Source organism: Oratosquilla oratoria, chromosome 17, assembly GCF_046742065.1.
Source record: "Oratosquilla oratoria isolate Oo_2021 chromosome 17, ASM4674206v1, whole genome shotgun sequence".
In the NCBI taxonomy this organism is placed as follows: Eukaryota; Metazoa; Arthropoda; class Malacostraca; order Stomatopoda; family Squillidae; genus Oratosquilla; species Oratosquilla oratoria.
The window spans coordinates 36316557-36334032 of NC_134793.1; the positions used below are offsets into that span (position 1 = coordinate 36316557).

The window sequence follows — 17476 nt, forward strand, 5'->3', positions numbered from 1 at the left end:
CAGGGCACGGAGCCCCACCCTAAAGTATTACGGGAAGTGCCTGACGAGTTATTCCATCTCAACCACAGTCTGCTATCCTCCTTCAATCCCTTTTTCTTAAGGTTCGTTTTACGCCTAACGACTTTTCGCCGTCCACACGACGTCGTGCTGACAAATAACCATGGGTGTCTACGGACGCTTTCACACATGGTTGATGTCGTGAGGTGTGAAAGTGTCCATAAACACCTATGCTCATTTGAGAGCACGACGTCGTGTCGTGGACGGCGCACGGCGAAAAGTCGATACGTGTGAAATGAGCCTTACCTCTACAGTGCAATATTGCCCGCAAAGGTTAATTGTCGACGGCGGCGACAGTAGTTCGGATCGAGCAGATCGGCACCGACGTGGGGAAGCTGTATGCCCAAAATCCCACATATTTCAATATTCCACCATGTTGATAGTATGAATATGCATTATATTTTTGTTACTTTATACTTTCATTTGATAAATTTATTAATGAATATAGGCCCAGGTCATTTGGTTAGGTTAGGTTAGGATTGCTTGGGTTAGGTTAGGTGTGAGATTTTGACCGATGGGATAATGACCAGTGTGATTATGACCCTATGGTATTATGTCATGTATTCGTGGGGATTGGGGAAGCAGGACAAGGACTCCAAACAACCTACGATTCGTCGGAACTGTCTTCTGCTCGCATGAATTGACAGTTTGGGAACAGCAAGTAAAGCCTCGTAGACTAGTTTAGTAACCGCTTGTGCAAGCTACATATTAACTTATCCGGCAAGTTAGTGTTGACACTATGATAGTTTGGAGGCAAGTTCACCAACTTTCCGTTGACACTGGGCAAGTCGAGGAGTAGTTTACTAGTCTACTAGCACTAGTGGGTCCTAAGGGCCCAGTCACACCATGCTCCGACCACTGGCGACCAGGCTGACTTGTGCTGTTCCTTTGTTTATGTAAAAGAATTCAAGACAATGATGCAATTGGAATGAATCTCCCCCTCCTCCCCGTCATGAAGTTGAACATGAAATAACCACCTGGCGCTAACCTCAGTGAGAGAAACAAAAGTGCCTTCGTCGAAGGAGGTGGTCGGAAACAGGTCGTAAGCTGGGGCTTGTACTACCCCTGTGAAAACGAGGCGTTAAGTTTACGGGGACAGTTCCTCTGGTCTTTTCTGGTCTAAGCTTGTGTGGTCTAGTGTGACCTACCCTTATAGTTTGTAATGGTCTGATCTGGTCTAGTGCGGTCTGAATTGGTTTGGTCTAGTGTTTAGTTTGATGCGGTTAGGTCAGATCTTTCCTGGTCGTCCGGTCTGGTCTAGTTAGAATAATCTTGCCCGGTCTGGTGTGGTATGATATGGTCTAACCTTGAGCGGAATTTATCATTTACATATTCTATTCTAACCTTCAGATTACCGACGTCTCCTCCGCCAAGAAATTTCATCCTCACTCGAAGGTCTTCAAACCCTTCACAAGCTTTCAGTGTTTGCATACGACTGATGTATACTCCGGTTTCCTCTATATCCAGCAACCGTAAAGGTGACAGCACACTAGGCATTTCTCGCTAGCATGCTACTTGCTTTCGCTATTTCGTTTGAGTAGAAACGACTTCGGTTACGATCTTCCGGTTTTCAAATTTCCACATGTCAATTTACCTTTGCGTCATATAATGAGAAGCCAAATGTCGAACTAAGAGAAGTTAAACTTAGAATACGAATGTTAGACGCATTCTTGAGATGTCCTTACGGAAGTCTAGAATATTGTAATCGAAGTCGTTTCTACTCAAACGAAATAGCAAAAGCAAGTAGCATGCAAGTAGTGTGCCGCTGCTTTCAGTTTGCTTTTGCTAGCGTGGTAGCCTCCATAGTCCGCAAACCACCTCCGAGAGAAAAAAAAAAAAAAAAATATATATATATATATATATATATATATATATATATATATATATGTATGTATATATATGTATATATATATGTATATATATATGTATATATATATATATATATATATATGTATATATACATTTTAACAACCACAATGCACTTTAATTCTAAGCCATCAACATCGGGAGACCCAATGGAGGCCACAACCAAAAATTGAAATGTGGTACTGCCGAGGACTCGAACTCAGCTATCACATGACAAGTGACGCAGAGACATACCAACTACGCTATATATATATATATATATATATGTGTGTGTGTGTGTGTGTGTGTGTGTGTGTGTGTGTGTGTGTGTGTGTGTGTGTGTGTGTGTGTGTGTGTGTGTGTGTGTGTGTGTGTGTACATGATGCCCTGGTGGCGTAATTGGAAGCGTGCTGGTTTCGTATTCACTTTGTTATGGGTTCGAAACCTGCACCCCTCCTCTCCAATTTCAACCAGTAACCGTTACCTACCCCAACCGTCCCTCAAACGCATAATAGATGACGGTTTCGGCCGCAGGCACGTGCCTCTTGGCGTCCGAGATGACCCTTCCCTTGCAGAAAGGTTGTGGTAGTGCCGAGTCTACGTCAGGAGACGCGTAGCTCTAGCCGTCACCGTAACCTTTGTCCTTATATTCGGTTTAGGGACTATTGGGGACAGGTAACAACCTTTACTGTGAACCGGAAAGAAGTGCGGGACTCGAATCTGCTTCCTGGAGGATGCAAGACTCTGCGGTGAAGTGAAGGGACGGAACGAAAAATTTCTAAATAAAATCTGGCGCCAAACGATGGAAGTAGTCCATCAAGGCCCAAAAGATGTTCAAGATGTTCACTGGTTGTACAAGAGCTAGGTCCAATAAATATATTTTTAGCAAAATATTAAAGTTTATTTATACTTGTGTTTTACATAATGGACTGTATAGCCCAAGCCTGTCTTTTGTCCTCACCTTTTTATCCATAAAAAGTAAAATATACAAAACGCTTAAGAAAAGAGAGTTTCCGGTTTTGCACATCCATGACCCACATGGTGCTCGAGGACACTAAAGGAGACACTCAAAAAAAAAAAAAAAAAAAAAAAAAAAAAAAAAAAAAAAAAAAAGAAAAAAAAAAAAAAAAAAAAAAAAAAAAAAAAAAAAAAAAAGGAGCCTCATACTTCAATCACGAGAACACCAGTATTTCTTCTGGTCCTCGACACACGAGTCACACTTGACTCTGCAACACCAGACGAATTTGCAGTTGCAAGACTTCGTCACTTCGAGGGTGTGGTGATTAACACAGAGGCCACAACTCCGGCAGAGGGTCTGGCAGGAGCGGCGTTCCTCAGGGCTCACTTCGGGATCCTTCGATCTGGAGCACTCCCTTCCCTCGGTGCCTCTCCGTCCTGCAGGAGACGCGTTTCCTAGTATAAATATTAAGAATTTATACACTAAAATTTAAGCCATGTGGTTTTTACACTACAATTTAAGCCATGTGTGTGTGTGTGTGTGTGTGTGTGTGTGTGTGTGTGTGTGTGTGTGTGTGTGTGTGTGTGTGTGTGTGTGTGTGTGTGTGTGTGTGTGTGTGTGTGTGTTTACCTAGTTGTATTTTACGGGAAGGGGAGCTATGCTCGTGGTGTCCCGTCTTCATATCTCATTTTATCTAGACTGTTTTTAAATTCATGTGTGTGTGTGTGTGTGTGTGTGTGTGTGTGTGTGTGTGTGTGTGTGTGTGTGTGTGTGTGTGTGTGTGTGTGTGTGTGTGTGTGTGTGTGTGTGTGTGTGTGTGTGTGTGTGCCAGTAAGATGTGGTACGCTTATTTGATATATATAATTTCTATATTTCTCATATAGAACCAAGGGACACACAGATTATTGTCGCTGCACCACATGTTACCCCTAAAGGAGATCTTAGGACTAAAATGCCTGGTCTTGCACACTGAGCCTGGTATTTATTTTTTCATACATACATACATACATACATACATACATACATACATACATATATACAAACGTACATACATACAAACATACATTCATTCATACATGCATACATACACACATACCCATATACATACAAACATACATACATGCAAACGTACATACATACATACATGCAAACATACATGCGTACGTGCAAACGTACATAAAAGCATACATGCAAACGTACATACATATATGCAAACATACATACATGCAAATGCACATGCATACATACATGCAAACATACATTCATATATACATACCCACATACATACATACACACATACATGCAAAGATACATACACATACATGCAAACATACATGCATACACACCCACCTTCCTCTGTCGTAGCCACACAAAAGTCAACCGAATCCTCCAGAAACACAAGCTGTTGCGGCCTGACAGTCACGGAAATGTCTTTGGGGTGAGAGGACCTCTCCCGGGAATCCTTGCACCTTGCGTCCGGACACGGAGGCTCCTTCGACAGGAGGGCGTTGCCACCACGAAGCTGAAGGGCCTTTCGGTATTGCTCCTTCACGACTCGTCCTGCGTCCTCCAGACTCCCCAGCTGGACCCAGCAAGTCTGGGTGGAACAGGACCCGGAGACGCCGTGGCACTTACAGCGCCGCTGGGTCGCTTTTTGTAGTGCCTGCGAATCAGAAGACCTCACCAATTACAGTCAAATATTGTCTCGATATCTAAATCTACGTTATAATGAAAACCATCTATATTTACGTTATTGTTATTGTGATGGACGTCGGAGAGCCTCATCTCCTTATAAAGCACACTAACACTCAATTAAGGTGCGTCGCCAGATTAATTTCCACCATTGTTCAGCAATTATTTGAGCGAGGCAAAAAAAAAAAAAAAAGCAAAGTGAGCTTTATAGAAAGAGCTATGGAATGGGAGGGGCTGAGGATCGTTGTCGCATGCCATGGGGCTACGGGTGCCTGTTGAGGATGTTGACGCAATCTTGAATGACATTTGATACAAATCATATACCTATCTGTTTATTCAGTATACAGGTGAAAGTCGGCGTGTGTGTGTGTGTGATTCATCACGGTCTTGGATCATGTGTTGGACTCGTGATCGACATCTATTTCCATCCCGAAAGAGAGTTGGAGTAACGACTTGCAGCGCAGCGATACTGAAATCATTTCAGCCCTGGACGGGATTCGAACCCGGACCGCCGTAGTGGCAGCCGGGAACTCTATCATTGCGCCACCGAGTCGTGTGTGTGTGTGTGTGTGTGTGTGTGTGTGTGTGTGTGTGTGTGTGTGTGTGTGTGTGTGTGTGTGTGTTTACCTAGTTGTACCTAGTTGTATTATACGGGAAGGGAGCTATGCTCGTGGAGACCCGTCTTTGTATCTTTCAGCATCAAGTTTTTTCTTAAAATCTTGAATAGTATTTGCACACACACAGGTGTGTGTGTGTGTGTGTGTGTGTGTGTGTGTGTGTGTGTGTGTGTGTGTGTGTGTGTGTGTGTGTGTGTGTGTGTGTGTGTGTGTGTGTGTGTGTGTGTTTATGCATCACATCTAAAAACTCCTCTGGAGTGAGCTTACAAGACGTCCCGCATTCATGTTGTGGCGCCGGATACGACCAAGTGCGTCCTGTCCCGGCAGAAGCTTCTGCAGAATCTCATCGGCCACGGCGGCCCCGACTTCCAGGTCCTGGGTACATCCCTTCCACTGCCACTCATCCTTCTCGGAGGATCCTCCGGTCGTCTTGGCACTGCCCGGGGTTCCCGAGGGCCTGGTCCGAGGAGGAGCTGGTACGATGCAGGTGCAGGAGTGGCCGGGGAGGTCTCCATGGGCACAGGCGAGCGTGGCCGCGTGTGTCACGGAGGCGGAGACGATGGCGTGGACAAAGGCGTCCTCGCGGGTGTCTGAGGTCGCGCTGCCTTTGGATCTGCGGAAGAAAATGATTCAGTGATGTAAGATATCAAGTGAGCGTCTTTGGAATGGACGATGGAGGGCACAATGACTTCATTTTAACATCCATCCCGAGGTTTCATGAGTGGGAAATTATTCACAGTTTTTTGTCTTTAGCGAAGTGAATGGTTAACGTGGAGAGAAAGGGGTGGAGACGCTCCTTTCCCATGCCTAACCACCTCGCTTTGCGAGTAAAGTCTGTGAATATGCCATTGACCTGACTTTAGACTTCAGAGTCTGTCTCTTTGGAAATCTCGATGAGTTTTGTTTAATGCCCGTAACTTGTATCATAATACACATGTATGACTTCTTAGGTTGGAATGCAGACTATTATCTGACGTTAGTCCATTTTTCTCGGAGTTATTTTGTCCAGGTCTCCCCCTCCCCCCGCCATTTTTTTTTTTTTTTTTCTTTTGAATAACAAAGTTTGCGCTATTCCAAAGAATTTGCCTTTCTGTAATAACGAAAATGATTATCCATGTGGACAAATTGCTTAAACACAGCAAAGGGAACATGGACTGACTGTTTTCAAAAGCAGAGCATGCATGCCGACAGGAGACCTTTTGGTCCATATCTAGGTCGGATGCCAAAAAAAAAAAAAAAATGATAAATTCATAAAAAAACTATGTCAATAATTAATAAAATACATTGGCATTCATTATAGGCAGGCAACCGTAATTCGTGTAGTCTGGAGCCTATTCGTCAGCGTCTGTCTGTCACTGGGCGGGCGCAGGCCAAATTGCTTCAAGTAACAGTTACAGTCCGATGGATGTCTCGTAGAGGTGGGTTGGTTGGTGCAGTCAATGATGTAAGTGATGCAGCGATCTAAATGCATTTCTGCCTCCTTTCTTCAACCCTCGCGTTGGCACCAATGTAATGATCAGGGTGTTGTCCTCTTCCCACACGACACGCTTCCAGCCAGCCACCTATCCGTCTTCATCGTACGCTTTCCCGCCCAACAAGCAGACGAAACGTCAGGAATAAACGCTTCACTCCCAGCCCAGGTTTCCTTTTCTGTAATAACCTTTCTAGAAGTTTCTTTGACGGGGTATCAGCTTCTTTGCATATCCTTTTAGTACCGAATTCGAAACTTCATCCAAATCTATACCTATGAGTAACTTGGTCTTCAATTCTCTCCTGAGTGTTACCTCTTTTGTACCTTCTGTCTCCCTCTAAGCGCTGAAACTATAAGTTGTTTTAAAAAACGATTAGACAACTTTATGGATGGGGATGACAGGTGGTGATGGATACGGAGCTGCCTAGTGTAGGCCTTATGGTCTCTTGCAATCTCCTTTATTCTTATGTTCTAAGGTATGAAAACCTCGTCAAACTTGAGTTAGGTTAGGTTGGTTTAGGTTAGGTTAAGTTGGGTTAGGTTAGGTTGGTTTAGGTTAGGTTAAGTTGGGTTAGGTTAGATTAGCGTAGGTTAGGTTGACTTAGGTTAGATTGGGTTGGCTTAGCTTAGTCTGTCTTTAGGTTAGGTTGATTTGGCTAGGGTTAGGTTGACTTAGGCTAGATTAGTCAGGCTTGCTAAAATTAGGTTGCAACTAGATTAGTTTTAATCTAGGTTGACTTAGGTTAGTTTGTCTTAGGTTAGGCAAGGTCTTTCCGTATGTCATCCCGTCCAATTGTTTCATGTTTTCTTTCACTGTTTTCCTTATTTAGCCGTGTTACATGTCTGATGGTTGTCCACTCTTCTGTACAACTTGTTCAAGACTCGTTTTTCTTCTATCATTACTCTAGAATGAATAGCCTACTCCCCGAAGCAACTGAAGTTTAAAAAAAATTAAATCCACTTAGATAAACATCTAGGCCAGTAGTTCTCAGCCTTTTTCGGTGCCCTTTGTACCCCTTAATATTTCAGAAAAAATCCTCGTACCTCCATCTTATGCAAATACAATGCAAACAATGTTTGTTTATTATTTAAGTTGTTTGTTTATTATTTAAGTATACCTATGCATTTATTTATGTATTTTATTTGTTATTTACATTATCATAGTTTTTATTTATTATTTTATTATTAATATGATTTTTTTTTTCGCATCCGACCTAGATATGGATCAAAAGGTCTCCTGTCGGCATGCTCCGCCTTTGTAATCCTTTGTAAAAAGGGTTAGTGATACAAACCTTGCTCTGCTTTCTCATTGTAAATATACAATGTTTGCATCAGAAATCATTGTGACTCGCACATTACAAAGGATTACAAAGGCGGAGCATGCCGACAGGAGACCTTTTGGTCCATATCTAGGTCGGATGCGAAGAAAAAAAAATCATAATAATAATAAAAAAAAAAAATTTCTTCGCATCCGACCTAGATATGTACCAAAAGGAGTTATTCATTTGATTCTTAACTTCTTCTCTCCTAAAGGGTATTTCATGTACTTTTTCCCCATATGTCTTCATGAACCTCATTTCCCTATGGAAGTGACCATAATCTTGGTTCACGGGCATAACGCGTGATCGGCAGCTATCACACTCCCGAATAAGAGCTCAAAGTGCGCACAGTCCGATCTATGGGTAATGCTGTGACCTTGTACGCATCACACACACACACATCCCCTTGCACAAGGGGGTCAGTAACAACTTACTGTATTAGCAAAACTTTCATGTCCTGAATGTGGTGCAAACTCGGTACCGCAGCGTGGGAGCCCGTGACACTAACCATATATAACGTGTATTTATCTAAATGTAGTATATAGGAAAGGAGCGACACTCGTTCGGTCCCATCTCCTAGTCTCCAATTCACAAGGCTAGATGTGTGTGTGTGTGTGTGTGTGTGTGTGTGTGTGTGTGTGTGTGTGTGTGTGTGTGTGTGTGTGTGTGTGTGTGTGTGTGTGTGTGTGTGTGTGTGTGTGTGTGTGTGTGTGTGTATGTGTGTGCTCGCGCGCTTGCGTGTGTGCGTGTTCCCGATCGCGTCCATGTGACCATACATTCCAATCTCATCACAGGTTATCTCCAACCCAACGTTGAGATCACGACAGCCGAAACACACACACACACACACACGCACACACACACACACACACACACACACACACACAGTGTGTACAGCTGCGCTTCGGGTCGCTACTCTGACTCTCGTGGGCGGGGAGTTGGGTGTGTGTGTGTGTGTAAGGTCATAGCATTACCCATAGATCGGACCTACGAGCTCTGAGCTCTCTTCCAGGAGGGAAATAGCTGTCGATCACGAGTCCAACACGTGATCCAAAGACCAAGTGAATACACGCACACGCACACACCCGACGAGTTCGACATGGCCTCCTAGGGTACCGGTCTCGGCGTCGTCCGGAGCACAGTGGAAGGCCGGCCGGCCACTCTCGAAGCCTCAGGGTCTACAAGAGCTTCCGCATACTTACTTGGTCTCGAAATCCGTCCTCGGACATGGCCACCTCTCCCACTGGAACTGCCGCTGGCACTCCTGAAGGCCTGACGTCAATCCTTCCCGCAACAGCTCGGCACCTCTCAAGCCAGTCTGCAAAAGTATTCGAAAGGAGTTTAAACGTAATGGATCTCCTGGTTAAGTTGGTTATGTCAGTTTAAACTTGTTCAGGAATTTCTTGGTCGGGTGTCAGTTTGAAAACTGTGTAGGGATCTCTTGGTCAAGTTATGTGTGTTGGTTTAAACTTGTTAAGGGATTCCATGGTTAAGTGTGTCAGCTTCGTCTGGAAACAAATACTTGCCCATCCTAACATGGGAGGCTGGAGCTGGAACATCTAAATGTTTTACAGAAGCTGAGGAGCCTAATACGCCAGGAGGCGTTGAGTAGCTGCGGCCGAAGCCGTCACCTTTACCCTACGCGCTTGGACCGTTGAGGCAGGTATCAGTCACTGCTAGGAATCGTAAAGAAGTGCAGGATTCGAACCCACAACTAAGCAGAGTTGGGCGCGTTCCTCGGTGCGTTCCGTTTTAGTTTGGCCGCGATAGCAATATAGGTGCCGGTATAGTATGTGGCCTACCTTTTGGATGTGGCCTACGAAATTTTCCTTTGGTATAGTATGTGGCCTACCGGACTTTTATTTCGGTATGAACCTGTCTCTTAAGCTTTAATAGATTGGGAGCGCTAACCGCGGCCATTCTAAAGCGGAACGCACCGAGGAACGCGCCCGGCTCTGCAACTCAGTGTAAATGAGACTAAGGCGTTTCCGAATAGGCCAGTCAACATGCTAATGATTGACAAGTACATAGTAATTATTATGTCGCAAATTTCGCATGTACGATCATATATGTAAGTTCATATCTTGAATTTCAATCTGAAACTTCTTTTCCTCCTTCCCTCTCCCGTCATCACGGGCTGAAAACAAAGCCGAGCACATCACGAGTATCACACATAAAAACATATGAATGAAGGAGAATGCGAGAGACCATAAGGCCTGCACTTGGTAGTTCCATGTCCATTACCACCTACCACCCCAACCCAAAAAGTTATCTTTCTCTTACTATATGGTTACTATATCTATTAAGAACATAAGAATAAAAGAACATATGAATGAAGGAGAATGCAAGAGACCATAAGGCCTGCACTTGGTAGTTCCATGTCCATTACCACCTATCCTCTCCATCCATAAAGTTATCTAACCTCTTATAACAACCAATAGTTTCTACGCTTACTATATGGTTACTATGTCTATAAGAACATAAGAATAAAATAACATAAGAACGAAGGAGACTGCAAGAGAACATAAGGTCTACACTAGGCAGTTCCATGTCCATTACCACCTATCATCCCCATCCATAAAACTACCTAACATTCTCTTAAAACAACCAGTAGTTTAAGCGCTTACTACTCCATTCATTGACCACTGGATTAGTAAATAATTTCTTGTCTATTTCTTTCTTAAATCTAAATTTGTTCAAATTAAATCACTGCGAGTTCTGATCTGGTCTGTTAATATGATGACCTTGTCATTCAAAATAAATGTGTGTGTGTGTGTGTGTGTGTGTGTGTGTGTGTATGTGTGTGTGTGTGTGTGTGTGTGTGTGTGTGTGTGTGTGTGTGTGTGTGTGTGTGTGTGTGTGTGTGTGTGTGTGTGTGTGTGTGTGTGTGTGTGTGTGTGTGTGTGTGTTACCCACTTTCCTACATGAAAAGTGTTCATGTGTTGTTATAAAATTCCTTTCAAAGTTCGATAGGACCAAGAGTAAAGGTATTTATTTGGCTATATCTAAGTTGCTGCTTTAACTTTTTAGCCTTGAGATCCTTCCTACTACACCCGCGTCCTCAAGAAAGCCGGCAACCGTTACCTATTATTTCTAAAGATCTCCAAGTGAGGAAATGTTACTCAGCTATGACTCACCTTGTTGCTGGAGTAGAGTGAGAGAGTCAGATAAAGAATCGTCACCCCAGCCTTCGACAGTGACAATTCTTCGTGTGAGCTATCCTAGGGTGACACTTCTATCTTCGTGTGTATAATTTGATGACAATTAGCATAACCCTCATTCAACCTAACCTAACCCAACCCAACCTAACCTAACCTAACCCAACCTAACCTAATTTTCTTTTCCACTGTTGATATTCGGCGTACTGGTGTGACAATTCTTCAGGTGAGACCTCAAGGGGTGACGATTCTTCATGTGGGCGTTCTGGGGGTGACAATTCTTCATGTGATCCCATGGATGTTATAACAATAAAACTGGTAAGGGTGGACACATGAACTTTTACAACGTTTTGCTTGTTGAATCGTTTTCAACTTGAAAAAGATTCAGCAAGAGAAACTTTGTGTTTTTCTTGAAAGTTTCCTCCTCACATGGTGTCTACGCAATTGTCAAATCAACAATAAAGCTCACCGGGCAAAAGGTAATCATACAATTTTCGACCTACTTACCCTGTTGCTGGAATACAGAGGAAGACCCGGCCATCTGTAAGAGAATAAGAGCCACATTAGTTGTTTTTCTTAGAGTCTTCCCTCAGGTGAATAAAAGCCAGGAAGTGTGACGCAGTCGTTGTAGTGATTCCAAAGGTGTCTGGTGTATATATATATAAATTAATTATCTGAAGATTTTGCCCCCATTTCTGCAAAATTTTCACTCAAAAATGGTTAATTCCTCTCAATATCACACCTCAATGACTGATTAGTATTGATATCTGGCTGAATATCGGTCACTCCCCCCTTTCGCAAACAATAGAAAAAGTCTTCGTTACAGAAGCTAAGAGAGCGTCTGTACGTACATTGTTATGGATCTGAACAAGACATAAGGATGCAAGATGGCGGACGTGCGGAGATTAGATGCGAAATAAAAATTCGCTCGATCTGGATTGGAAGGTTGTATACGTAAACTCACGTCACTGGACGCTGTGGAGGCAATGAGTGTTGGGAGTTTTGCCGAAGTGAAGTTGTGAAATTGATGGAAAATTGTAAATATTTGGGAGTTTGTTGGCAATAGTTCTGGGCACCTTGTACCTGGGAACCGAATCTAGGATATTTGGGCCACGAAACTGCAACTCAGGACATTTGGGCCACGAGGGCGATCTAGGGTTGGATATTTGGGCCACAAACTATTTTTTTCTTTTTATTCCCTTTCAATATATTACTCAATATTTTATACAAAAATTTTATTTTGTTGTTTTATTACTGATTTTTTTTTTTTTTTTTTGTATTTTAAGCCTTTTTGCAAGTATTCTGTCATGAAGTTTTAGCTCTAGTTTATCGACCGTCCCAACCTGATCCTATAACCTAACCAAATCCTCTAACCTAACATAACCTAACTAAATCCTCTAACCTAACCTAACCTTACCAGATCCTCTAACCTAACCTAACCTTACCAGATCCTCTAACCTAACCACTTTTTATCCCATGTCCCAAATATACTAGTCACCGTGGCCCAAATGTCCTAGGTTGCAGTTTCGTGGTCCAGATATCCGTGGCCCTAATATCCGTTCTCCCTGGGAACCATAAGAAAACGATACGTAACCTTGAACAACGTTCCCTCTAAGCTGTGCGCATGCGCGCGCACACACGTTTTACAACTAACGCACACAAAGAAAAAACTAAGCGCGCACAATGTTTTCAAATTATATTAAAATCCATTCAATAAAGAAGTTACACCCAAGCGTCAACTTGTAAATTCTCTGAAAATATGGTAACTTGCCAACCGTCAAACCAATATTTTTTTCTCTTCTAACTCTAGCGCTTCCATTGCAAACAAAATGACTTTGCCGCCATGGATGCGCGCGCACATACTTTTCGGAGAAGGCAAAGTTTGCGCACAAGCAAATTTCTGCGCTGGCTCACAGCAAAATGATTAGAGGGAACATTGACCATGAGCATTGTATATTGCCTGATTAATATGCAGAGTTACTTTGAATTACTTGTATAACTTCGCAGGTATGTTTTTTTTTTCATTCCTTTGAAAAATCGGTGTCCGGACATAATCCCCCCTGGACACAATCCCCTCGGACAAAATCCCTCCTGGATAGAATCCCCCCCAAGACAATACCCCCCCTGGACAGAATCCCTCCTCGAGTATATGTTTATTTATGTATTTTATACATTAATGTATTTTAATACATTAATGTATTTTAATATATTAATGTATTTTAATATATTAATGTATTTTAATATATTAATGTATTTTAATACATTAATGTATTTTAATACATTAATGTATTTTAATACATTAATGTATTTTAATACATTAATGTATTTTAATACATTAATGTATTTTAATACATTAATGTATTTTAATACATTAATGTATTTTAATACATTAATGTATTTTAATACATTAATGTATTTTAATACATTAATGTATTTTAATACATTAATGTATTTTAATACATTAATGTATTTTAATACATTAATGTATTTTAATACATTAATGTATTTTAATACATTAATGTATTTTAATACATTAATGTATTTTAATACATTAATGTATTTTAATACATTAATGTATTTTAATACATTAATGTATTTTAATACATTAATGTATTTTAATACATTAATGTATTTTAATACATTAATGTATTTTAATACATTAATGTATTTTAATACATTAATGTATTTTAATACATTAATGTATTTTAATACATTAATGTATTTATATATTAATTAATTTTAATACATTAATGTATTTATATATTAATGAATTTTAATATATATTCTCTTATAATATTTGACTGTATGTGAGTATATATTTATCTATGTATTCTAATATATATAATATTTTCATATATGTTTGTAAGGTATAGTAGTGAAGCAAAAAAAAAATTCATAAATGATTTATTCAAACAAGTATATAAATGTCTGTACTGTATGCATTAGCACCTCGGTAAGGTAAATAAGATGTTAATTGCTTTGGGCACAGGATATTTGGGCACACGACATGTGGGCACAAGACATTTGGTCACAAAGTACTGGGTGCGACATTTGGGTACAGCATAATTCGTGCTGTATATTACGATCTCAAACCAAGAAAAAATAATAAAATATGATTCTTTTGAACAGCAGGCATGAAAATTTTAAATTAGGCATGAATAATTTATATTAATTGGGTTTTACTATGCCACGTGACGAATACAAAAAGATGATAAATTACTTAGTTTCCTGCCATCAACTTTCAGACATAGATATGAGAATCACACAGCATCAGACATGCATTGTTTCTGATTCTCTATGAATAACAAAGGAAAAAAACCTGAAAAATATATAATGATGAAATAAAAATAATCCAAATAACTAAAATGTTGCAAAAATGTTATGTGTAAGCGAGCAAAGAATCAATTATTTTATACGAATATCAATTTATTTTTGGATAGTTTCACATAACCAAGACAAAGAGCAATGAAGGACTATCAGTGTTACAATTATAAAGGGCACACAGAAGGGTTTCACCCGAACTTTATGTTTTTGCATAGGTGTGTGTAGGGACTTCATCTAGTAATTGGTTGAATGATCGAAAACAGAGAGTTGTTTTAAATGGAAAAACTTCTAGACGGAAAATGTTACAAGTGGAGTTCCTCAGGGTTCCGTTCTTGGGCCACTTTTATTCATAGTATACTGTATATAAATGATATAGACCATGGACTACTGTTTCCAAATTTGCTGATGATACAAAACTGTGCGTAATGGCAAATGATCACTTAAACCAATTAGATATTCAAGAAGATTTAGATGAATTACAGCAATGGTCTGAAAAATGGCTAATGAACACAAGTAAATGCAAGGTAATGCACATAGGTAAAAATAACAGTAAGTACGATTACAAGTTATTTGGAAATTCGTTAACAAAAGTGGATAGTGTAAAAGATCTCGGCGTAATTATCAGTAACGATCTCAAATCAACCAAGCAGCGTATTTCAGCCTCTGAGAAAGCAAATAAGATTCTAGGACTGATTGCACGATCTTTTGACTTCAAAAGTCCATCATTAACAAGCTATATAAATCGTTAGTTCGTCCACATTTGGAATATACTGTTTCCGTATGGTCACCGAATCTCATTAAAGGCATTGACAGACTGAAAAAAGTACAACGGCGAGCCACAAAACTGATTAAAAAAAAATCTGTTTTCCCTAAAAAAGCGTAGACTCAGAGGTGACTTGATACAGGCCTTTAAAATTCTAAAGGGAATTGACAACATCAAAAGTGACAGAATTTTCACATTGAATGAGAATCAGACAAGAAACAATGGTCTCAAACTGTCCGGAAATAGATTCAATTTGGAAGTAGGTAGAAAAAACTTCGCCAACCGTGTAATTAATGAATGGAATAAACTTCCTGCACAGGTAGTGCAATGTAGTTCAGTTCGAAGCTTTAAGAATCATTTAGATAAACACCTAAGCAAGATGCTGTAATGATTATGATTTATTTTATATTATTTGTTATTGTTTTGTCATCATTTGTCTGTTTGATTTTCATTTATTAGTTATATATTAATTTATTATCATTTACTATTTACCTGTTTGTTTATTATTTAACTATACCTATGCATTTCTTTATGTATTTTATTTGTTGTTTACATTATTATAGTTTTTATTTATTAATTTATTATTATTATGATTTTTTTCGCATCCGACCTAGATATGCACCAAAAGGTCTCCTGTCGGCATGCTCCGCCTTTGTAATCTTACCAGAAGGGCTTCACCCGAATTTCTGCTTGACTGTAGGTACTTCACTTTTTGGGTTAGGCTGATTCAACATGGAAGTTTGGCATGAAGGGTTTCCCTAGTAGACATATATTTGTATATAAGGCCTTTTCTACAGCAAAGTTCAAATCAGTCTAACATGGAGTTCATACAGAGTAGCCGAGGAGGGAAGAAATTGTGTCTTGATGGATATATGTATACTACGCACGTTACTCGCAAAGAACGGATCAGGTGGAGGTGTGTGAAGCTCAGTTGTTGAAAAAAAGACTAATTTGCTTGATTGTTACTATGGCGATTTCATATTGCCCAAATGTCGTACCTGCCAATTTGTGCCCAAATGTCTTGTGCCCAAATATCCTGTGCCCAAATGTCGTGGATCCATAATAGGAGAGCTGCTAATCTGAATAATGTGGGGGGATTTTGTCCAGCCCGCTCACTTTTGTGGAGGGATTCTGTCCGGAGGTATTTTGTCCGGGGTGATTGTGTCCGGGAGGGATTATGTCCCGGATCCGAAAAATCATACCTGCGAAACTAGTCAAGAATAAACTCAAGACTAAGACTCCTGTTTCCTACTCCGCTTACGTCAACTTGTCAGAATATCTCGGCATTTGTCTCCGAGTGAAAATGGAATCCAGGAAGTCATAATGTCCGAGTTCGTGCTAAAAATTCACTTGTATAACATTACGGTACTTATATATAAAAATGGTATTGAAGTATTATATTCTAATGCAGTGGTTCTTAACCTTTTTCAGTGTCCGTACCCCTTGATATCGCAGACAAATTTCTCGTACCTCCGTCCAATACAAATATATGAAAAGGATAGTGGTACAAACTTTGCTTTGCTTTCTAATGGTAAATATACAATGCCCTGCAACCCAATACACGGAACGGGAAGGGAGAGAAGGAGGGAGGTAGAGAGAGAGAGAGAGAGAGAGAGGTAAAGAAAGTGAAAGACAGATGGCTATTATGTCTCGTACCCCCAGATTCAAGGTTTCGTACCCTTGTGGGGGACGAAATGAGTAATATATAATATCTGTGTATTATTTGATACCTGTGTATTGCCTGTGTATTATTTAATATCACATAATATATTATGGTATTTTGATTCTTGCTAAATATCTCAAAACTATGGTTTAAATAAAAATTTCGGGGACGAGTTGTCCTATTTTGGGGGGACGAGTTGTCCTAGGGGTGCATTTGGGGACCAGTTGACCGGGGACCAGTTGACCGTTCACCCCCCTTGTGGGTACAGGTACCACTGTTCCAATGTAACAGTTTCTTGTATATGAAACCGGATCCAAACAACGAATTAAATAAACGTAGTAGACAGAGGAGCTAGTTTCATTTCTTTCCTAGGGGCACCCACACCTACTGTTGAAATGGTCTTAGAAATATCTAGGTTTCTGTAAGTGAAGTCATATTCTAGTTATTCAGGTGCCGGTATAATATGTGGCCTACCTTTGGGATGAGGCTTACGATTTTTTTCTTTGGTATAGTATGTGACCTACCTTTCCAATTAGGTTAGGTTAGGTTAGATTAAATTAGATTAGGTTAAATTAAGTTAGGTTAGGTTCTAACCTCACCTTATTTTAA

At 40.4% G+C, this 17476-nt stretch overlaps 2 protein-coding genes across 2 annotated transcripts; both read right to left on the bottom strand.

Moving 5' to 3' along the window:
- Window positions 1-3070: 3070 nt before the first annotated feature.
- On the bottom strand, window positions 3071-5566 carry LOC143034257 (protein Wnt-8a-like). The gene is made up of 3 exons (XM_076200193.1): window positions 5437-5566; window positions 4211-4523; window positions 3071-3297 (listed from the first exon to the last, which is right to left on the bottom strand). Exons 1-3 carry the CDS (start codon window positions 5452-5454, stop codon window positions 3071-3073), a joined length of 558 nt encoding a protein of 185 aa, XP_076056308.1. The 5' UTR covers window positions 5455-5566.
- Window positions 5467-13067, bottom strand: LOC143034258 (uncharacterized). The gene is made up of 4 exons (XM_076200194.1): window positions 12981-13067; window positions 11625-11658; window positions 9162-9277; window positions 5467-5782 (listed from the first exon to the last, which is right to left on the bottom strand). The coding sequence occupies exons 1-4, from the start codon at window positions 13065-13067 to the stop codon at window positions 5570-5572; spliced, it is 450 nt and encodes a 149-aa protein (XP_076056309.1). The 3' UTR covers window positions 5467-5569.
- Window positions 13068-17476: the final 4409 nt, after the last annotated feature.